Source organism: Hyla sarda, chromosome 10 (assembly GCF_029499605.1).
Source record: "Hyla sarda isolate aHylSar1 chromosome 10, aHylSar1.hap1, whole genome shotgun sequence".
NCBI classification, from domain to species: domain Eukaryota; kingdom Metazoa; phylum Chordata; class Amphibia; order Anura; family Hylidae; genus Hyla; species Hyla sarda.
The window spans coordinates 70,176,434-70,201,048 of NC_079198.1; the positions used below are offsets into that span (position 1 = coordinate 70,176,434).

A 24,615-nucleotide genomic window follows, 5' to 3' on the forward strand; every position below is an offset into this window, starting at 1 on the left:
GGGGGTCTAAGGGATAGCTATTGACAATGTAAATTGTATAGCCACCCTAAATATTGGCGATATGCAGCAACACAGCATACAAAGAAAAAACTGGGAGTAAAAAATAAGCAAGGAGTAAAGAGAACTGTTTCATTAGATAGAGCAAGATATAGAAGCAGATATACAGCTACAGTGACATAGTGTAGCTATATGGAGTGAAGAATAACACCCAGGTCCTGGTAGGCCCCCTGCCATTTAAGACAACACCAGTATTATAAATGGCACATGGTAGTGCAGGGGTGCTCATAGCAGCCTTTACTTTGGGGTCTAGAAGTTTAAATGTATGTCTCTGAGAGGACAGGACTGTGATAAATCAATTTCATGATGAATAAGTAGCCTAGATGTAATTATAGGCGATGTGTCAGTACAGAAGAGCTTATATACACTTGATTATAATGTAAAATAACTTATGTATGCCAATTATATATTCAGTTCCTCATGTTTATTTTCAAATACCTGTTCCTGTGCAAAGTCCAGACCTTCCTGAAGTTCTGTTTGGTTTGCGACAATGTCGTAGTTCTTGATAATATTTTCCACGTATTTTCCCACTGCAGCATTCAACTGGGGGAAGAATAGCGCAAAATAATCAAGATTAATGACTATTAAAAAATGTATAGACATTTATATGTTCAACTTATTTATTTACATTCACTGTTGATATTGACCTACTGGAATTAACGTTTGGTTTATTTCCCCATTATTTCATCTAAAAAGTATCCTATAGAAGTCAATCAAATATTACTTGAGTTCAAATTACATCAATGTTACAATCTTGGAGATTGAAATCTAATAATGCATTGTATAAGAAAAGGGGTACTTCTCCCCTAGACATCTTATCCCCTATCCAAAGGATAGGGGATAAGATGTCTGATCACGGGGGTCCCGCCGCTGGTGATCTCGGCTGCGGCACCCCAGAAATCCGGTGCATGGAGCGAACTTCACTTTGTGCTGGATGACTGGCGATGCGGGGTGGAGGCTCTTGACATCACGGTCATGCCCCACTTGTCACGCTCCCTCAATGCAAGTCTATGGGAGGGGACGTCACGAGCCTCCGACGCTGCACCCGACGCTCTAAACGAACGCCGTGTGCAGCAGGGAGATCGCGGGGGTCCCCAGTGGCGGGAGCCCCGTGATCAGACATCTTATCCCCTATCCTTTGGATAGTAGATGAGATGTCATGGGGAGGAGTACCCCTTTAAAATCAGTGTTTACCGTGATCCTCCATGTGCCACAATTAGGTGCATCTAATTAGAGTCCTGCATCGGGATTGGGATCCCGCAGGACCCAATAAAAAAACTTGGTTGTGGATGGTAGCGAGCAGTCACAGAACATACAGCGGGTCCTGCAAAATCCTGCACAGTCCCGCAAACCTCTGAAATGCCAAAGGGGGCAGATGAAATGCCACATGGGTAGGTACAATGCCATAAGGGACTGATAAAATGCCACAGGGAGCTGATAAAATGCCACAGGGGGCTGATAAAATGCCACAGGGGGCTGATGAAATGCCACAGGGGGCTGATGAAATGAAACAAGAGGGTGATAAAATGACACAAGGGGGTGATGAAATGGCACAGGGGGGGGGGTGAGGAATAGCACAAGGTGGTGATGAAATGGTAAAAGAAGGTGAGAAAATGGCACTAGGGGGGAATGAAAAGACACAGGGAATAATGAAATGGCACAGAGGATACTATCTCTAAAAGCTGTGACAAAATATTTGCGGGAGATGGCAGGATTGGACATACACCTTTGCAGTAATGGTCAGAAATCCAGCAGAAGCAGGATTAAGAAAATAATCCTGCGCAGGCAGGGTTCAAGTCCTGCAGGAACATGTGGGAACTGAGTTCTTGCACTTTTTCCACAGCAGGAACACTGTTCCCATTAGCAGGAGTCCTGTAGGACCAGCCCCTGAGTGGAAATCTTGTTCCCAAACTTTTTTTTCCCCCAGGACCTGACCCTTGCGCGAAGGGCTTTACATCCAATTACTTACAACATTTTAATATGATCTAAAATAGAATATTGACGGATACTCACTGAGGAGCGCTGTGTGTATACCAGGACACCCACAGTAATCTGAGCTGCGAACAGTAGAAGAAGGAAAGCAAAATACTGGAAAGAAAGAAAAAACATCATAAGAAAAATATTTGCCGTTAACAAAAAATGATGGCTAAGTGGAGTTGTGAAATGTGCTATATTAATTTGTATAAACTATGTAAACTATGAATGCAAAATACATGTCCACCAAATTGTGCCAGACATATGATTATAGGTGCAGCATTATGATACATTTAGCGCAGTTTCTGCAATATTTGTGCTTTTTTTCTTGACAATTTTCCTGCTCTGCACAATGACCATGGTGGGGTTGCTCTTTGATGACCAGGTTTCTATAGGTTATTATGCCCCAAGAAGAAAAGGGCCAACACAGGAGCTCTTCTACATTTTGGATATAGTATAGGGCAGTATATAGCAGTAGTATATATCACTGAGCAATGATTCTTCATGTATTATGTACATTCAGCTGCATTCTAGCTCATAGCATGGCTGATTGTATGCTACATTTTACAACTACCAGGTGCAGAGTCACAGGGTTGAAAAACAGCCATTTCCCTTAAAGGAAACTATGACTAATCTTTCAGTTCTGCCATGAAGAATACGAGTAATACTGTATAGATCTGCCGGTCACTGGTGGTTCTTAGGGTGTTCCCAGTTATATATATACACACATTTCTTCACAGATGAGACAGAGAAAAGTTTTTTTGCTTTCCTTTTAAATATGACGAATAGAGATGAGGAACTTACAGTAAATTCGATTCGTCACGAACTTCTCGGCTCGGCAGTTGATGACTTTTCCTGCATAAATTAGTTCAGCTTTCAGGTGCTCCCGTGGGCTGCAAAAGCTGGATACAGTCCTAGGAGACTCTTTCCTAGGAATGTATCCACCTTTTCCAGCCCACCGGAGCACCTGAAGGCTGAACTAATTTACGCAGGATAAGTCATCAACTGCCGAGCCGAGAAGTTCGTGACGAATCGAGTTTACTGTAAGTTCGCTCATCTCTAATGACGAACGTTAACCAACAAATTGGAACAATTTAATCATTCTATGAGGCCTATACATATATGCAAATAAAGAATATCATATCAGAGTGATATACAATTTTTCTGTATATAGATTCACCTTTGTAAATTCTAATACAGTGACCCCCCCCCCCCCGACCTACGATGGCCCCGACATACGATCATTTCAACATGCAATGGCCTCTCAGAGGCCATCGCATGTTGAAGGCAGCATCAACATACGATGCTCTTGTATGTCGGGGCCATCGCATAAACGGCTATCCGGCAGCGCAGACTGCTTCAGCTGCCACCGGATAGCCATTTACGGTGCCCCTTGTGGTCCGCTGACGATCACTTACCTGTCCTCGGGGCTCTGTAGAGTACTCCCTGGGATTCCCTACATCGCCAGCGCTCTCCTTCGTCGTCATCACGTCGCGCACGCCGTCCCGTCATCCAATAGGAGCGGTGTGCACGACGACGTGATGGCGGTGACGGAGAGTGAGGATCCCGGGCAGCAGAGGCCTTGCTGGAGCGTCGGGGACACCTGGGGACGCGGCGACAGCGATGGAAGGCGACATCCAGGGCAGCGGTGACTGGTCCGGAGCGGCGGGGACAGGTGAGTATAACCTCCAATACCAGTGGTCTTCAACCTGTGGAGCTCCAGATGTTGCAAAACTACAACTCCCAGCATGCCCGGACAGCCGTTGGCTGTCCGGGCATGCTGGGAGTTGTAGTTTTGCAACATCTGGAGGTCCGCAGGTTGGAGACCACTGTCCTATACTTTACATTGCACGGATCCCTCAACATACGATGGTTTCAACAAACGATGGTCCATTTGGAATGGATTACCATCGTATGTTGAGGGATCACTGTATATGATGTTCCAGGGTCATATAAAAATTAATATTTACGGTTTGTAATAATTAACAGCAATGAGTTCATTGTAACTAATACTCCACAGCTGCTGCAGAACATCAACAAAAGGGAAGGGAGAGCATGAAATGAATTACTGAATAACTAGCCTGACGTATGTGTATTTTCCATCATGTCCTGAACAGGAAATGTTTGGTAACTAGCAAGAAAATGCCGTCCACAGAAACATAATACAGGCCATATCCACCTTTGTAACCATTTTTTGTTCCCATGCAATAAAAAATAAGACAATGTAGCAAAAATAAAATAAAATTGAATCTTGATAAAAAAATTAAAAAAATCTCCCACTGTTTTCTGTCTACAGGTCTGTTGCAGAATGATGTCTTCATGGTTCCAGGCTTCAACCAAACTCTTTTGAACAACAAGAAAAAAACATGGTTTCAAATGGCAGGAAATGCTCGATCCCACATGCAGTTGTGCATTTATATTGGGGGAGCAAATCCTGCGCTTGTGGTCTGTTCCTAAGGGCAATCCCCAGCATAAAATTCATACAATGGGGGATGCCTGCAGCGGACTACAAGTGCCACAATGGCATCCTACACCAGATACACAGTGTGGATGTGTAACATATAGAGTAATACATACATTTAGGTGCACTACTTTGGTAGATGTAAACAGTGACAAATGACTAACCCTCAAAATGATGTTAAAAATGAGCCAGTATATCCTTATATGAAGGACATACCTGAGCCTGCACACAAACGCCAAGGTTTCCTAAACGGCACGGGACCTAACACTAAACCTACCTGTGCCGTATGGGCAATACCAGGGGCCAGTGGGCAATTACTAGGGGTGTGAATTGTCAAGAATCTGGAGATGCGATACATATCACGATACACATATGACGATGCGATATATCCCAATATATCCCGATTCTGTCTCAAAGACGATATATTGCGATTTTTTCGCATGAGGCTGTATGAGGGCTAATTTTTTGCGCCATAATCTGTTTTTTGTATCGGTACCATTTTGGTATTGATCTGACTTTTAATCTCTTAACTTTTCTTTCTGGGATACTATAAAAATTGCAATTCTGTGTTTTTTTTTTTTTTTTACATTTACGCCATTTATCGTATGGGATACATAATGTTATATTTTAATAGGTTGTACTATTATGCATGCAGTGATGCCAAATATGTTTATTTTATTATGTTTACATGTTTTTATATAGGAATAGGTGGTGATTTGAACTTTTAATATGGAAGGGGTTAATGTGTGTCTTTTACACTTTTATTAGAACATGTTTTTTTGTTTTTTTACACTTTATCAGTCCCTTAGGGGACTTTTTAGAAGGAATCATTAGATTCCTCATACAGATCAATAGAGCTCTATTGAACTCCATTGATCTGTGTGCTCTGCGATCCATTGATAGAGCCTAGTCCAGCCAGGCTCTATCAATGACAGAGCCGCGGGACAGCAGGGAACAGAGGTAAGCCCTCCGGCTACCTCTATAGTGGATCTCCCCACCATAACGCCATTCCCCCCCACCCCCGCGATCGCGCTGCACGGGGGGGGGGGGGGGGGGGCGATCAACCCCACTAGCCCACCAGGGAGCATTCACAGGTCCCTTTAGACGCCGCTGTCAGCTTTGACAGCGGCGATCTAAATGGTTAATAGCCAGCCACGGCTATCGCCCGCCGCATGCTGGCTATTAGTGGCGCCCCGACTACTGGGAACTGCCGGGGCTGCAGAGTACGGAGCGGGCAGGAGTTGGGAGCCCGTTCCATACAGACTGCTGAGTGCCGCAGTGCTTGTCAGGAGAAATTCACCTGCCCGGGGCCCGGAACTGCATGCCTAAAAAGATCGATTCGAAAATATTTTGAATCTATACAGTATTGTCAAATGAAATATCGCGATACTTGACTGAATCGATTTTTTTCTTACACCCCTAGCAATTACATTGGCATTAGGTCCGAATCACGGCCTGCTCCCAGTTCACTCCAGTGTGACTGAGCACACATACAATGGGAGGAAGGCTATGAGCCCCATCCAAGTAGGCTGATATGTTGCCGGCCTCACAGGTGGCCCAAAATGCTGCCTATAATAGTGATTAAGGCGCATTCAGACGAACTCTGTGTTTACACACATTCAGCACTGCTATTTACTTTCATCTATCTTCTACTACCTTCCAACTTACTGAACATATGTTAGCAAAAATATCGTAGTCTGACTGTGACTACATACGGTCCATTTCCTGAACAAATAATTTGTGTGGGACTGGAGAACGTGCTCTAGATACAAATAGGAAATGGACTGAACGTAGTCAAAATTAGATTATGTTTAGGCTGTTAGATGGTTTAATGGGTACATTGGCATCCTGTTTTGACAGGTTGTTGACATGTAGCCATTGAATAGCTCTGTGTATGCATATTTTGTAAATGGGGCTTTAGATTTTAACATTTTATAGTAGATGCAATAAAAAATAATAATTATTGCAAAAATGGACATGCCCTTCCTAAGGGAAATCACAACTCCCTTTTCTTACCTGTGGCTTTCCCGCAGGCTGCCAGGGCAAACTAGATGAGGTGCAAGAGTTACAGAGCTGTAGGTTGGCTACTTCTTTACTTGCACTGGTTTTTTATAAATCATCCCAGTAAAAATATCTTGTAAATACATGTTGCTAGTTTGTTTAACTGCAAGCCCCAGCACTCAGAGCAATACAATACAATGCTGACAGCTTGATGTACAGAGAATAAACACAATGCCGGCTACATTTTCCAGCTGATGTGTTCCTTCAGAAATGTGAAGATCTTGCTCGTAGTATCTCAAACTCCTCCCAGAAGGAGCTCAATGGATAACCATGAACAACAGAGAATAATCTGCTCATCAATTTACAATGAGGCCAAGACCAGAGGACAATAATCCGATAAATTATAAAACGACTGGTGTAGTGTGTCACCGCTCTATTCTGCTCAACAGAACATGCCTTGGTAGTGAGCCACCTGTTTTTGGCCTTTCATATTTGGTCCTTTTTTCTATAAGATGGTATGCATTAATAATGACTAAATACCTTGCTACTAGAAGTGGTCCTGAGTGACTGTCATTAGTAAGAACGGAATTGGGAAGCTAATATTAAAAGAAAAACTGAAAGACTAGAAATTACTCTTTCATTCCTTGTGCAGGGACTGAAGACGTGGGAGATGAGTCCTATAGATTTATAAACATTATTTATTTATTTTTCCATTTATTATATACATATATATATATGTATATATATATATTTGATATAGCTTTATGAGTAAAAAGGTTTCCGACACATTGTCTGATGCAAAAGACATACCTGTAATTTCAGGTGACTTTTCGGGATAAGATTCCCTTTGTGTGTACATGAAAAGTAACGCTATTTTTGGCCATTAAATAACTTGTTTATAGCACTTTTAGCTGATTTCCTTATATCTAATTTGCAGTTCTCCCAGAGCTGGTGGGCAGTTGTCCCAGCAGACTCAGGATAAAGCTGAGCTGATTTTTAGAGTGTAATACAGACTTACAGGAGATGGGCGAGAGGGTTGAAGCTAGAAGAAAGGAAAGAAGCATTTTTGTCTAATAACATTTATTACAAAGTTAATATAACTAGCTAGGTCATTGATATAAGGTTACTGCCTTCATTCAGTTATTCCATGTACAGTTGAACAGAACTACCTGTCACTGACTTAGATGCCATTGGCACCAGCAACTTAAAGGGGTACTCCGCTGATCAGCCTTTGGAACAAACAGTTTCAAACGCTGGAGCTGGCGCCGGGAGCTTGTGACATCATAGCCCCGCCCCCTCATGTTTGTTTCAAACGCTGAGCAGCAGAGTACCCCTTTAAAGGAGAACTCCAGAATATAAAAATTGCCCCCCATACTGCCGGCAGTAAAAAAAATAAAGATGTACATACCTTCCTCCACTCCCCCGGGGCCTCCGGTAACCGGCTCTGGTCTCCGCCGCGATCCACTTCCTGGTTGCCGGTGGTCGGAGAATCATACTGCGCTCAGCCAATCACCAGCCGCAGCGAAGTCCGACTTGGAAGGCGATAGGCTGAGCGGCTCTGGTCTCCGCCGCGATCCACTTCCTGGTTGCCGGTGGTCGGAGAATCATACTGCGCTCAGCCAATCACCAGCCGCAGCGAAGTCCGACTTGGCAGGCGATAGGCTGAGCGGCAGTGTGATGTTTTCGGCCCCGGCAGCAGGTGCCGGTGTAGTGAAGAATTTTGTGTCCTGAAGCGTTCTCACACTGCCGCTCAGCCTACCGCCGGCCGAGTCGGACTTCGCTGCAGCTGGTGATTGGCTGAGCGCAGTATGATTCTCCGACCAGGAAGAGGATCGCGGCTGAGACCGGAGTAAGTTACCGGAGGCCCCGGTGGAGCGGAGGAAGGTATGTATATCTTTATTTTTTTACTGCCAGCAGTATGGGGGACAATTTTTATATTTTGGAGTTCTCCTTTAAGCTCTCACCCTATACTACAGGTCTGTAATTCTTTCCCTGGACCTCCCCTACTTACAACCATTAAATTTCTACGGCCTTTGGTCAAAATGTCCTAAATAATTATATCATATGACCTCATCCCTTGACTGCAGTGACTGATTCTAGCAGAGATAGTAACTGCTAAAAGTTCTTCAGTGAAGTACAAACATCTTTTATGCCTTTTACAAGAGAGAATATAGAAAAAAAGAACAACCAAGAAGCCAACGCCTCGTGTATTAAAGGGGTGCTCCACCCCTAGACATCTTATCCCCTATCCAAAGGATAGGGGATAAGATGTCTGATCGCGGGGGTCCCACCACTGGGGACCCCCGCAATATAGCATGCGGCACCCACCTGTTTCTGCTCCGGAAGCGCTGGAGGGTCTGGGTCCCGACCACGGGAACAGAAGATCGTGACGTCACGACTCCGCCCCCGTGTGACGTCACGCCCGCCCCCTCAATGCAAGTCTATGGGAGGGGGCGTGACGTCACACGGGGATAAGATGTCTAGGGGTGGAGTACCCCTTTAAATGATTACAAAGAAAATAAGTGAATCAATATATACTGCTCACCTTGAGCGTATAAGGTACACGCATATCTCCCTTACAATAGAGGGTATAATGGGAAGGAATCCACCGTGCTGCAGCCATAGGGTAGCGGTGTGCCACCACAGAGAAACCAGAGATATATATATAAGTAAAAAGTCCCTTGATAGGCGCTGCACTCAGTGTGGACAGTAAGGATAAACTTTGATATAGTTTCAAAGCTTTTTTTCACCAATAACACGTTTCGGGTATTGGACCCTTCATCAGATTGGCATGTCAGAGGTCCAATACCCGAAACGAGTAATTGGTGAAATAAAGCTTTGAAACTATACCAAAGTTTATCCTTACTGTCCACGCTAAGTACAGCGCCTATCAAGGGACTTTTTTAATGTATGTCTCTGGTTTCACGAGAGGTTACACACTGAACTTTATGAAAAAATTGCATGTTTTCCTGGCAACCAATAAAGACAATAGGAAAATTGAAAATTGGGGACATTTTCTTTTAAAATGCAGCATGCTATAAGAGTTTTTTTTTTCTGGTGTTTTTCCTTTAGGTTTTTCATAGGCCAGTCACAAAAGTTATGAATTGATAAAACATTACCTAAGTGAATTGAAAAATGCTTGAAATTCATATCACTTCTTTCAGTGGGAACACAAATGCAGAAAAATGTCTGTGTGAAGGTCTTATATAGGTGTATCTCACGATTAAGACTTTTCTTAATCCACAGGTGCCTTGAAGCTGCATTAAATTACCGAGCAATGTACTTTGCTATATTCCCCATGGAGAGGGAAGGAGCAGCGGTCTTGCATGCATGCTGCCACTCCATTCATTCATGGGCCCTGTGGATAGGGGATAAGTTTTAGTGTTGAGATAACCCCTTTAAAGTACAATTTGGCTGACACCGCTGCGGACATAGGCCCATAGGATAGGATTTCTTAAATGTATATTAGACAAAAAAAAATTCCAGAGACCTAAAGTCCAGCGGTCGCATTGCTGTTTATATAACAAAAAATATAAAGTAATTCCCTCAGATGTGTATTAAAACACTTAGATTTCCCCAACCATTCAAAATTGACTCAGTTTTCCATGGTTCAGACTTGATTTAAGAAGTAACAAAGAAAATCCCAAGATACCATGGATCTCAGTTACAATTCGTAATGACTTCCAGATGACCTAACACAAGTTCTTTGGCTCCAGAACTTTTTCCTGAAGCAACGGCAGGAAAATTAAGTTTACATACAGACTGATTTAGAAAGGGACTTAAACAGCTGGGCTCCATACTTTTGTGCTGCAGTCACATCTATGACATACATAGGATTGTATTGACAGTAGACGTCGTAAGTCTTTTACCATTGCCAGGTGCCCATGATTTCATTATTACAGCTCTGTCTGTTCATAGAATACATGTTTCCTAAAATAACATTTTTTATTCCAGTATATATATGACATTGCTAGTTAATTCCATACGTCTATGCAGCTTTAGGCTCTAGAGTGTATGTAATAAAAATATTAAATCTATGGAGCATTTAATCTTTATTGGATATGATTCAGTTTTCACTGCATATAGACCATAAAAAAATACAGTGTATAGCTATACAGTAGTGATATTTTTTAACCAACTTTATTTAAAGGGGTTATCCAGTGAGAGGGAAACTATTATGTTAATCATATGTTATATATAAAAAATAAACTTGTACTCACCTCTAGTGCTTCTGGTAGTGGAGCAGGACACCGGAGGCACCACAGGAGCACTGGATTAAGTACAGCTTAATTTTTTGTATACAATAGCACATAATGGGCATAGTTCTAAGAAAAAGAAAAAAAATCTCCTGCTGGATAACCCTTTTAAAACTCTGCATTATGCTATATGTTTTCTATACATTTCCCATTGACTTGAATTGACCTGAAAAATACAAATTTAACTCAACAGTCCCATGTCATCCAGTCTTCAAATTTGCCAGATTTATCAAACTGTATCAGGCTGACTGATAAATAAGGCACATCTAAAGAATGTTTAGTCTAAGTTTAGATCAACTATTAGGCCATGTCCACACAACGGAATTTCAGAGCGGAATTCAGCATTGCAAGACAGTCCCATTGCTTTCAATGAGATACTGCTGCACCCATGGGGGTAACATCTACTGTAGAAATCTTGATTCAGGCCTCCGACAAAAAAAATTGTCAATTCTTTTGGCGAAATCCGCTCAGAAATGCATTGCCGTCTATGGAGACAGCGTACTTCCAAGAGGTCCTAGCGCCGGCATTTATTGCCAGCAACTGTTATTTGAGGAATGTCCACCCCTGTTTTCCATGGGGACATTCTTCAAATATTCCATCACATGAACATAGCCTTAGGGCTCATCAACACTACTGAATTTCCTCTACTTCTCTACGGTAATTTAAAGGATATTCAAGCAGAATGTCCATGTGGAATTAAAGCCTATTCTTGAAGCAGAAAATAACCTTCATCAGGACCTTACATTGATATATGGAAATTCAATATGAATCTGATTCTAATTACTTTTGTATGGAGAAGTAGAAGAAATTTAGTAAGGAAATTAAGCAGTGTGGACGAGATCGTAGACCCCATATACATTCCTGGAATTCAGCTGGTGGAATTCAACTTGCAGTTGTCTTGTTTTCAACTTGTTTTCAACTTGCAGAGTCCTCTTGTTTTCAATGAGATTCTGCTGCTCTGTGCACACTGCTGAATTTCTGCAGCGGAATTTAGCTGGAGGAATGGGCATCCGGCAAAAGAATGAACATTTTCATTCTTCAGGCAGAATTCAGCAGCAGAATCCCAATATAAGTCAATGGGTCTTGCATTTCCATCCAAAATCAGTTGTACGAGCGAAATAGCGGCAGAATTACAACAATAATGTCCAGAATTTCAGAACAGAATTTAATTAAAACTAACCGACATAACACCACCGACATTCTCCACCCATTTTTTACTTGGCAGACATGTTCACTCTCTTCTATTGGTACTGTCTGGTCTGGTGTGCAAATTTTCCAAAAGGGGCAGAACTACTTTTTTCCTGACTAGAATCTTAATTCTTTGTTGAATTTCTGCAGGAAAAATTTCCACTGCAATTCCGCACCACTTCAGCTCAAATTTCACACAGAATTGAAAAATTCTGCAGAATTTTAAAAAGAGCGGAGGATTCAATTGAGGATTGACATTCAGCTCTGATTCAGTAGTGTGGACTTAAACCAGAAAGGGGAGACAAAATTTGGGCACTTTTTTTAATATATTAAGGCCAAACCCTCTTTATCTGAAGTCACACCCATTTTGCCAGAGGCGGCGGAAAAACATCTAAAAAGTGTCTAAAACTCATAATGAAATTGGCAAGTCATGTAAGACAGTTTGGGGGGGGGGGGTCGAAATTGCACCATAATTATGGCACGTTTTCAATAGACAATCTTAGCCATTGTTTGACATCTGTCTAGCATCTCTCTAGAATAGTGCAGCCTGGTATGTTATTTATGCAATGAGCATGTTTTAGATACTTTGCCTTTTGCAGTCAATAAAAAATATCATGGTGCCCTTATGCCTGATGCCCTGCATGAAGCAATTCAGATACTGGGTACACTGCTAGACCCTTGACTCTGTATGGTCCCCAGCCTTTTAATTGCAAGGGATTGTTCAGGGCTTCAGTATGAGGCCCAGCTTACAGGTTCTTATTGTTCTTATTAGGGATGAGCGAATCGAATCTGACAAATCTGAATACGTTATGAATTTAAGGTAAAATTAGATTTGTAACGATCACTCAAATCACTTCATTAAACTGCATTTAGTGCGGTCCAGGCTTCAGGGGACGGGCATCTAAAATGACGGATCCACATGTGAGGACATGGGGCAAGCAATCCTGGGAAGGCGGGAACAAGGGTTGGCAGGATGACCCTGAATCACATGCAGCATGCAGCCTATCAGCAGCCATCCACCCCTGTGATGTTACAGCCCTATATAAATCGGCAGCCATCTTGCGGCCACTCACATCAGCGTTCTATTGCAGAGAGAGGGACAGAGAGCAGTGTGTTGCACAGAAAAGCTTTTTTACAGCAGTGATTCACCTCAAGCCCAAATCCAGCCTAAAAGCACAGATAGGGAAGGGAGAGAGATTGAGAGAGAAAGTGCAATTGTGGGTGTATTACAGCAGGGATTCACCCCAAGCCAAAATCCAGCCTAGAAGCACTGATAAGGAAGGTAGTGAGATTGAGAGAGAAAGTGCAATTTTGGGTGTAGTACACAGCAACTGTGTGCTGCAGCACTAGTGTGCACAACAATTGAAAAGCTAATAGTAGCCAGCCAGTTAGGGTGAGCAGAGCATTAAAAGCGTATTATCCTCTATTAAGTGTAACCTGTGGTGTACCATTTTGTTCCTGTTAAAGTCTTAAGGGCCTAGATACTGTGAAACGCCAGCCAAAAGTACACACCTGCTGGTGTTGTAGACATATACTGTTTCAAGCATAGTGGAGCCTATTGTACTCCCCTCATATACGCACTAAGTATGTCAGGCAGAGAAGTGCCAGGACGTGCACAGAGGAGTGGCAGAGGCCTAAATTCATCAGGCAGTGGTCACAGCAGACTAGGAGCGAGTGGCAGCAGGAGTCACAGCGAGAGGCCTGAGCTCCCGGTATCAGCTAGTGGTTGTCGTCGATTGGTTAAAACGTTCATCTGCTTCATCGGTGAGTTTCTCAGACACAACCCTCAGTTGTCATGCCCCGGGAGCAGTCCCTGTCTTCCCATTGCCACTGTCCTATGCTGTTCCCTCCCCCACGGAAGTATCTTATGCTGTGGGTTCAGCTCCACTATTTAGCAAGGACGATCTACTAGAGGACAGTCAGCAGCTACTGCCCAGCCAAGAAGTGGAGGAGACATCCGCCACTTCCTCCATTAGGTGGGCAAGTAGTGATGAGGAGAGTGGCGTGGGAGGTGGTGTTGCGAGTGTTCAGGCTCCAGAAGTAGACACTGTTGAGGAACCTGAGGAGGACATCAGTGACGTGAAGACACAACTCGATGATGTTGAAGCCGATCGCACTTGGGAGACGGGTGCAGAAGGGGCAATGGAAAGAAGTGGAAAGTCTGGAGCCAAATGTGCCCGGGGTAGACCACCTGCTTCGTGGCAGCCTACCTTCCCGGGAGGTAGTTGGACAGGGGTTCCTGGAGTCGGCGGCAGTAGCAGTCAATCAGTGTGGACTGTTGGTGGGAAAATCAGCTACTCGGCGGTGTGGCAGTTTTTCATCAAGCATCCGGAGGAGGTTAACATGGCCACATGCAAGATGTGTAGGCAGAAGTTGAAGCGTGGCCAGGGTCAAAATGTTGGCACTACGGCCCTGCGTCACCATATACAGCATTACCATAAATCGGCCTGGGAGAACCGTGGCTCCGATGTGGTGGCCAGCCCGCTGCATCACCCAGTGGCACGCCGCTACCTGTTTCAGCCAGCCAAGGCTCCACCACCTCAGCTGAAGGGAGCTGTGTGTCATACCCATCTTCTGACACTCCAGATGCTCCTGCTGCTCCTTTTTTAAGTCAGTCATTCCGCCAGCAATCCATCGGCAAAGCCATGTTCAAGAGACAACAGTATGCGCCCACTCATCCAACGGCGCAGAAACTGTCATTTTTTTGCGAAGAAAGCAGTACCAGCCTGCACAATTTTGTGGAACAGAAGGTGGGCCAGTCCTTGAGCCCCAAAGTGCACGGCAGCGCCGACGTGTGGGGCTGTAACTACGGTCAGGGACAATACGGCTCACTTGGTGAATGTGGTTCCTGCACAGCCACAACAACAACTTGGACAGGTCACGCTGCTTCCGCCTCCACGCTCTCAGGCCGTTGGTCCTATGTCCTATGTGCGACTCCGCCTTCTCATCCTCCATCATGTCCTCAGCCTCCACTGCACGGACAAGTCGCAGTGCCCCTCCAGCATATCATGTGAGCAGGGCACGGCAGTGTCACGCTGTTCTTTACATGGTTTGCCTTGGCCAACGAAGTCACACAGGGGAGGAACTGCTAAAAGTCATTCATCAAGAAATCGAATCATGGCTTACTCTACGAAAACTGGAAATGGGAACCATGGTGACTGACAACGGGAAGAACATCTTGTCTGCGCTGCGACAAGGAAGCCTGAGACATGTGCCCTGCATGGCACGTGTTCAATCTGGTTGTCAAGCGGTTCCTGAAGTGGGAAAGAAACTTTGCATGCACTTCGGCCACTCGTACACCGCAAAGCACACCCTCCGTGAGCTGCATCAGAACGGTATCCCCCAACATAGTCTGATTTGAAACGTTTCCACACGTTGGAATTCCACCCTCCATATGTTGGACTGACTATATGAACAAAGAAAAGCCATCACCAATTTCTTGATGATCTAAGCGGATAGGGGGACTCCCCTGTGTAACTTTATTGTCAACCAGTGGCAGCTCATACGTGACACCTGCCGTTTGCTCATGCCCTTTGAGGAAGCCACATTATTAGCCACCAAGATTATGGGATAAACAACATCATTCCACTGCCTCATTTCCTACAACACTTGTTGGAAACGATGGCTGGTCAGGGCACTGGAGACGTGGCGCCTACATCTCACCGCCACATGAGCCCTGTGGGGGCTGAACTGGGGGAGGAGGGGGAGGGGCACAGTGGAGCACAGTTTAGGTTTTGCGAGATGGGCAGTTTTTCTAGTCATCTGACAGGAGAGGAGGAGCAGGAGCAGCTAGAGGAGCTAGAAGGTTATGAGGAAGGTGAGACAGACCCAGTCACACCATGGCAGTATGCAGTGGAGATGGAGGCAGGGAGTTCCTCCGAGTCACTTGCACAAATGGCATGATGCATGCTCACTTGCTTGCGTAGTGACTGCCAAATTGTCACCATTCGGCAGCGGGATGACTTCTGGCTCTTCACCTAATTGGACCCTCGCTACCAGCACAAAATGGGGGCCTTTTTTACACCCACTGAGAGGGAGGACAAACTGACCTACTACAGAGACATCCTACGTAGTCAGTTGGCCGATGCCTCTCTGCGCCATCATCCATCCTCTTGCAGGTCTGACGCGGGGGGCCCTGTGCGCTCACCTTCCATTGCCATAGCTGCTGGGCAGGGGTGGGGTGGCAGGAGCAGTGCCAGCTCCAGTAGAAGCAGACTGAGTCTACAGTCGCTGATGAGTAGCTTTCTTCATGCGCATAGTGAAGAAAATCATCATCAGCAGGTAGACCTGTAGCAAGACATGAACCAGCTGGAGGTGGCATACCTTGGGCCCTGTGCGCTCACCTTCCATTGCCATGGCTGCTGGGGAGGGGAGGGGTGGCAGGAGCAGTACCAGCTCCATCAGCAGCAGCCTGAGTCTACAGTACGCTGAGTAGCTTTCTTCATCCGCATAGTGAAGAAAATCATCATCAGCAGGTATTCCTGGAGCAGGACATGAACCAGCTGGTGGTGGCATACCTTGACATGCCCATGCCAACACACCTTGAAGATACGCTGGAATTCTGGGCAGCCAAACTTGATTTGTGGCCACAACTAGCAGAGTTTGCCCTGAAAAAGCTGTCCTGCCTGGCCAGTAGTGTGCCATCAGAGTGAATGCTTAGTGCGGCGGGGGGCCATAGTAACCCCAAGGAGAACGTGTCTGTCCACAAAACTTGTGGAGAGACTTACCTTTGTGAAGATGAATCAGCCATGGATCAGCCAGGATTTCCACCCACCAATGCCTGATGCATCAGAGTAGATTGACCATGGTGCCACACCAACACTTCACAACTATGGATCATGCATAACATATTTAAGGTACTGCTCCCCAGTTACAGAAATTCCTAAATAGCTAAAACTTAACTTTTCTTAGGATAAAATGTACCCAATTTTTAAAAAAAATCAAACAAAAGGAAAGGTGTGCAAAATAAAACACCATATGCCACCTACACCACCAAGTATTGATGTGATGCAAAGACCTCTAAAAGGTGGAAGGGAACAACGTATGGTCCATTGTAACCAGTGGGGGTAAAAACTTCCCCTGTAAGGCCCTACTGTTGCATTAATTCCCTTCTTGGCAAGTGTTACTCGCCCTAAAAAGGGTGGCCCCACACAGGAGCCTCTTCCTATTTCCACATACAAACACTGCCATTTCACAGGGTTTTTAGGTGGAAATAGAGAGAGTTTCCTGTAAGGGGCCACCCTTTTCAGGGCGAGTAACACTTGCCAAGAAGGGAATTAATAATGCGAGAGTAGGGCCTTACAGGGGAAGTTTTTACCCCCACCGGTTACAATGAACCATATGTTGTTCCCTTCCACCTTTTAGAGGTCTTTGCATCACATCAATACTTGGTGGTGTAGGTGGCACATGGTGTTTTTTGCACACCTCTCCATTTGTTTGCTAAAAAAAAAAAATTGGGGTACATAAATTTTATCCTAATAATATTATTAAAAGTTACGTTTTCCGTAATGCATATCCTCAAAACTTACTTGTGCACACTAACACTTCTACAAAAGAGACCATTTTCTTCTGGCTACCTGCTTCAGCTACTATTCTGATCCTGCCACCCGCCTGATGCCACACATCTCATCCCAAGTTCTCCTTTTTTTCACCCACCTTCATCACCGAGTACTGGTATTGCCACACACCGCCCCACTATGTCACCGGGTCACTTTCAGGACTCCTGATGCTGCTGATACCACCTCCAGGCTGTCTCATTCTGCCACCATATGTTCTCCTCATGCTGATGCCACCTCCAGGCTGTCTCATACTGCCACCATATGTTCTCCTCATGCTGCTGCCAGCTCCAGGCTGTTCCATTCTGCCACCATATGTTCTCCTCATGCTGCTGCCAGCTCCAGGCTGTCTCATAATGCCACCATATGTTCTCCTCATGCTGATGCCACCTCCAGGCTGTCTCATACTGCCACCATATGTTCTCTTCATGCTGATGCCAGCTCCATGTTGTCTCATTCTGCCACCATATGTTCTTCTCAAGCTTATGCCATCTCCAGGCTGTCTCATACTGATACCATATGTTCTCCTCAAGCTGATGCCAGCTCCAGGCTGTCTCATACTGCCACCATGTGTTCTCTTCATGCTGATCCCAGCTCCAGGCTGTCTCATACTGCCACCATATGTTCTCCTCATGCTGATGTCAGCTCCAGGGTGTCTCATACTGCCACCATATGTTCTCCTCATGCTGCTGCCACCTCCAGGCTGTGTCATTAAGCCACTATATGGTCTCCTCATGCTGTCGCCAACTCCAGGCTGTGTTATTCAGCCACTATATGGTCTCCTCATGCAGCCACCATCTCCAGGCTGTGTCATTCAGCCACTATATGGTCTCTTCATGCTGTCGCCAACTCCAGGCTGTGTCATTCAGCCACTATATAGTCTGCTCTTGCTGCCGCCAACTACAGGCTGTGTCATTCAGCCACTATATGGTCTCCTCCTGCTGCTGCCAACTCCAGGCTGTGTCATTCAGCCACTATATGGTCTGCTCTTGCTGCCGCCAACTCCAGGCTGAAAAAACCTGCGCTCCGGCCGGACATGCCGGCCGTGAGCGCTCTCTGCCTCTGTCCCCGCTGCTGGCAGGGCTGGGATTTGCATCGCGGGACACGCATGCATGCGAATCCCACCCCGTCACTTACCTCTCTCATTTTCCGCCTCTCCCTGTCCTCGCAACCCCGGCACGCGTGCCCCTGCCTCCTAGGCCCCATGTGCCCTGGAGCTCTGTCTCTTAAAGGACCAGTGCTCAATTAATCAAGTTTTTACACCTGTTCCCCTGTCCTTAAATGTCAGCTCCTCCCTTGGTTCCCGGCTGAATCTTTGGTTACCTTGTGCCATAGTGATAGTCTGTGTCCCTGTTACCGTGTACCTGTTCCTTGCTACCTTACCTCCCCTGCACCTGTGTTACCTGACCTGACCCTGATCTTGCCACATCCTGCCCCGCCACCTCCCTGCTACCTGTGTGGACGAGTCGTGACAGGGGAGGCGACCCCCGGAAAATTTGGCGAATTGGACGAATTGAGTTTTTCAAAAATTTGCTAATCTCTAGTTCTTATCTAAAAGAAGTGTGTTACATAATGTTCTTTTGAATCATTGAGTACAGTGTAAGTAGAAGTCCTTTGGAAGGGCTCTAAGGTCTGGCTCATTTCAAAGTAGGGGACCCACCTCAATGATGTCTACATGCCCTGGATATAAGGAAACAGTTTGTCTGAATGCGATTAGCCATTTAAAGGGGATGTATAAGATTAGTAAAACATGGCTTTCTTCCAGCACTATTTTCTCAATATGCTGCATTTGAAATTTCAGCTCTGTTCTATTCACTTAATAAAGGTGAAGCTGCACTACACCAGACAAAGCCCATAAACAAAAAAGCGCTGTTCTATGGTCCGATACCTTTTGATAGTACGAATTTTTTCCTTTTAGTTCTCCATTACCCCTGTGCTCTCACACCAGGAGTTCAGGTTTTCTACTGACTAGAGTATGGATTCAACAATGACATAAATAAAATATGGAAAAAAAAAACTCAGGTATTATTCGCAGTAAATGAAGAATAAAAATTTGCTTACAAATCCAAGGAGGCATTTGATCTCCTTTAATGAACCAAGGCAGCCCAGAAACCCCAGCAGCATTGTAAGGATCCCAACTCCACAAAACACATAGGACCAAATCTTCAAGGTGGGTGTAGAAGACCCTGAAGGAAGAAAAGAAGGGGAGTGAAAGGGAAGGAACAGGTTAAATAAACATCAAATGCTGAATCATTCTGCTCTCGTTCTGAGGATTACAGCCCTAGCCTGGGGGATCGAACAACAAAGATTCCTGCAAGTTGGAGCAGGGCCTATAATTCCCTTGATGCATCTTTATGTCTCTATTTTCTCATTTCTGAACTATATAATTGAGCTGTTTTATTTCCACCTGCATCGTTTTCTTTATGGGATCTAAAGGTTGAATAGCATGTTCAAAGCTTATGTTAAATTTAACAAAAGTAAAATTCTCCTCTTTAGTGAACCTATCCATATATCTAGTGTTGAGCGGCATAGGCCATATTCGAATTCGCGAATATTCGCGAATATATGGACGAATATTCGTCATATATTCGCGAATATTCGCATATTCGTAATATTCTCGTTTTATTTTCGCAAATGCGAAACATTCGCGTATGCAAAAATTGACATATGCGGAAATTAGCATATACAAAAATTAACATAAGCGAAAATTTGCATATGCGAAAAATTAGCATATGCAAATGTTCGCATATGCGAAAATTCGCATGCCAGTCTCACACAGTAGTATTAGAGCCTTCTTTACACCACACAAGCTGGAAGCAGAGAGGGGTGATCACTGTGATGTGTACTGTGAAAAAAAAAAAAAAAGAATATTCGTAATTACGAATATATAGCGCTATATTCTCGAAATTCGCGAATTCGCGAATATGCGATATTCGCGAATAATATTCGAATTGCGAATATTCGCGAGCAACACTATATATATCAGGAAATTGCATTGAAGAGTTCCTGACACCAAGTAAAGAGGGATTATGTTCTTCCTAGTCTGTTCCCCTCTTCATCCTGAGTCCTCCGCACTTTTTCTTTTTTTTTATTTTGCCCATTGTTTTTTGAGTAATGCCTTTATAAGGTCTGCTCTCTGCCTGGGAGCTTTTTATGCTGCAGGGGCCCGCCTGCATGATTTACAGGCAGGGAGCGAGAGATATGCAGAGCCGCGCTCATGTCCCGCCCCATCAGCACTTCCGGAGTTTGGACTTGTGCCAGTCCGGCACAAGTCCGAGGGCTATGCAGGGCCTGCTGGACACTACAGAGACCCCTAGTGGCCACTTTTCAAAGGTAAAAAACTGATGGAAAGATTTTTTTTTTTTTTTATGAAGATAAATGGCAAATAGGCATTACATTACATAAGGAATAACATAGCAAAAGTTTTACTTGATGGCAGGTACTCTTTAAAGGGGTTGTGCAGTGAAAACTAACTAATCCTGTATTCACATGCTAGAGAATAAGTAGCTGATCGTCGAGGGTTCAACTTCAGGAACCCCCCAGTGACCTCCTGTATGGTGCTTTGGCTCTCCTCCTGCGTGGAGCGGGAGTCGGCAAGTACAGCAAACATGTATCTTCGGATCCCCCATATAGATGCATGGGGGGCGGGTGCCGATCCCTGTTCTGTGCAGGAGGAAAGCTGGAGCGCTGTGCAGTAGGTTGTGGGGGGGGGGTCCCAGCAGTCGGACCATGCACGATCAGCTACTATCCCCTCTATTCTGTGGATAGGGGATAAGCTAGTTTTCGCACAACCCCTTAAACCCCTTAAACATGAATTCCCCATTCGCATTTTCATTAAAATTGTTCTTTTTTGAGAAAGGTGGTGGTCAAATTCCAATTCTGAATTTGTCCTCAAAAATGAGTTTTGAGAATTTTTTTTTTTTATAAATGATGGCAACATGGATATGATTATCCGCCTAAGAAGTAGAGAAGTAGAAAGAGAAGTAGAAAGTAGAAAAAAAATCTTATTCTAACAAAAGCTTATTCTTCTAAATGTTCTGTTTATAAACAAATAAAAACAATTCCAGAATCACTTGGATAGGCAGAAGCAGACCAGTGATGTATTAAAGTGACAAATGTCAGACTGAAATATCAGCGTGAAAAATTACCTGAACGACAAAACTGGCTGGAACCTTAAAGGGGATCTGTCACCAGCATCGACAGTACTAACCTGATGGTACAGGGTAACAGTGCCCCCAAAAATCCAAATATGCAAATTAAGCTCTTTGGTGCACTTTTCTGTTCACCCAGTTCGGGCCTGTGCAACTGAGCTCCCTGAGCTCCATTATATAAAGGTAACATATAACTCTAGGTTTGATCTGTAACTGCAACATGCTGGAGGTGTGTTATGATTCGGCTAGCTGGATGTGGATCCACTGCGTCAGCGGGGGATTGGCGTGGACCGTGTCGGTGGACCGGTTCTAGGGTTGCTACTGGTTTTCACCAGAGCCCGCCGCAAAGCGGGATGGTCTTGCTGCGGCGGTAGCAACAAGGTCGTATCCACCTGCAACGGCTCAACCTCGCTGACTGCTGAGAAGACGTGGGACAGAAGGACTAGACAGTGGCAAGGTCAGACGTAGCAGAAGGTCGGGGCAGGCGGCAAGGTTCGTAGTCAATGTGGATAGCAGAAGATCTGGAACACAGGCTTTGAACAACACTAACGCTTTCTCTGGCACAAGGCAACAAGATCCGGCAAGGAAGTGCAGGGGAAGTGAGGTAATATACACAGGGAGCAGGTGGAAGCTAATTAGACTGATTGGGCCAGGCACCAATCACTGGTGCACTGGCCCTTTAAATGTTAGAGCGCTGGCGCGCGTGCCCTAGGGAGCGGAGCCGCGCGCGCCAGAACATGACAGCCGGGGACCGGGACGGGTAGGTGTCTTGGGATGCGATTCGCGAGCAGGCGCGTCCCGCTATGCGAATCGCATCCCCAACGCGAATGTCAGTGCAGCGCTCCCGGTCAGCGGGTCTGACCAGGGCGCTGCAGAAGGGAGAATGCCGCGAGCGCTCCGGGGAGGAGCAGGGACCCGGAGCGTTCGGCGTAACAAGGTGTAGGACCTGTGATGATGTCACAATTTGGTGATGACCAATACATGTGGGGGCACAGCTCCGCAGTGCAGGATAGAAGAAATTGTAGCTGGAGGACCTGTGGTGATAATGATGATCATGATCATCATGTGACATGAGTGGGCGGGCAGAAGAGTGCACCAAGGGGCTGAGAATGCCCCCATTGCACCACAGCACTTCATATTTTTCGAGAATAACTCGAAACAGTTTTGTAGTAAGCGTCACCCACACTATTACCCTGTACCAGCAAGTTAGTGTGGTTAATGCTGTAAAAAGATTGCCTTTAAGGGGTTAGAGTTAGGTTGCTAAGCTTAAACATGTTCCAAAAGTTACATGTCACCATCAATTTCAGGGTGGCTCAGAATGTAAAAATGGTCATATATATATGAAAATTGGCATGACTGTTTAATAGAGGTTGTCTGGTTTTGAAATCCCAATATCAAATACCCTATTAGGGACCTCGGATTTATTAGAGGAGATCATCCAAATTCAACTCTAATCTATTAAGCAGTTAAAGAGCAGATAGTGCTTCACTCACTATCTTTATTTACTTTTACCTTAATGGGATCACATTTCAATAAAAAGTTATCCTCTAACACAGTATGGGAATACCTAGCTAATCATGGGGGTCCTACCCCAGAAATCATGAGAACGGAAGGGAAATGTCAGCTAAGATGTCAGCAATGTTTGCAAGCCCTATAGACAATGAATGGAGCACCAGCCATTCCAGGGGACATTTCACTTCTATTCTCATGATCGGTTGGGCTCCCAGCAGTTGGATCCCATCCGGTCAGCTAGTTATTCCCTATCCTTTGGATAGGGGATCATATTTGATTGTGTGATAAACCCCTTTAAGCTTTTACAGAATGATTGCAATGACAAATTTTAGGGGTCTGTCTGCAATGTCGCTGCATTGGTTTCTCTTCTTATAGTCTGCTCTGCTACTTTTGCTTTAATGTTTTTCAGCAAAATGTAGTTTAAAGCTTATTTACAATAGCAGTCAAATCATTTTTTTCAATCATAGGCCATTGGGATTGCACAAGTGATGCAGATTATGCCTCCAGCCCACTATAAAACAAAATGTACAAATGCCTGACCTGACAATATCTGATTTGTACGAGGGATAGTGTGTGTGTGCTTAAGCTATGTTCACACGTCCAGAATGTCCACACGAATAATCTTCCTACGGACGTACCGGAGACTGCAGCCGCCGGCATAATATGCAGACGCTAAGATCGTGCAGGAATGCACCATCTCATAGACGGCTATGCATTCCGTGCAGAGTCTTCAGAAAGAATGAACAGGGACTTTCAGTGGGACCCTGCTGCTCTGGAATCTCCGACAGAATTCCAATGCAGAATTCTTCAAGGAAATTTCGGACGTGTGTACATGGTCTTAGCCTAACACTTGAAATCCTTAAACCTCTGCAGGAGACAATGGGTTAATACTGATACAAAGAAGACCACAGCTTTAATGACAGTTTAGTGCAGCCAAAAAGTTCTTGTACTCTTCATAGATGTAAATAAAAAGACATGGCATGTAAGCAACTAAAGTCTAGAGTCGAGAGTCTGGCCAAAAATGATCTTACTCACTCACCTATCATGGAGGCAAAGCTGCTCCTGTCAAACAAGATCCAGAGTCCAAAGCACAGCAGAACACCTCCCAGGATCTGTGAGGAACAAAACAATACAATGTTACTTATCAAGCTATCACATGAGAAGAACCCATTATGGCCTGACCCCCATGCTATGGCTTTATCAGTATTTGAAACACAGATGAGGCAAATTAATTGTTTGCGGGATATATTATTTGCGGATACAATATATATGACATTTGGAAATTACATAAACAGTAGCTCTTTAAAGGGGCTTTACAGTTTAGAAAAAACATTTTGTTAGGCAATATTGAGTTACTAAAGGGTCCTCATCTATTTGACCATAAGGAAGACCTGCCCTGCATTCATTTCCCCAGTGGTGGCGCTGCAGTGAAATTACCCTCAGGTTTCCCCAGAGATTAA

At 44.8% G+C, this 24,615-nt stretch overlaps 1 protein-coding gene across 7 annotated transcripts in view; it reads right to left on the reverse strand.

The window, feature by feature from the left end:
* LOC130293335 (CD82 antigen-like) overlaps nucleotides 1-24,615 on the reverse strand; it is a 147,047-nt gene that overhangs the window by 24,779 nt on the left and 97,653 nt on the right. For all 7 annotated transcript variants that reach the window (XM_056541874.1, XM_056541877.1, XM_056541878.1 and 4 more), the window contains 4 exons: nucleotides 24,195-24,267; nucleotides 19,554-19,678; nucleotides 2,071-2,145; nucleotides 496-600 (listed from right to left, as the gene is read on the reverse strand). In XM_056541874.1, coding sequence (XP_056397849.1) covers nucleotides 496-600; nucleotides 2,071-2,145; nucleotides 19,554-19,678; nucleotides 24,195-24,267 — 378 coding nt within the window. The remainder of the gene's footprint in view (nucleotides 1-495; nucleotides 601-2,070; nucleotides 2,146-19,553; nucleotides 19,679-24,194; nucleotides 24,268-24,615) is intronic.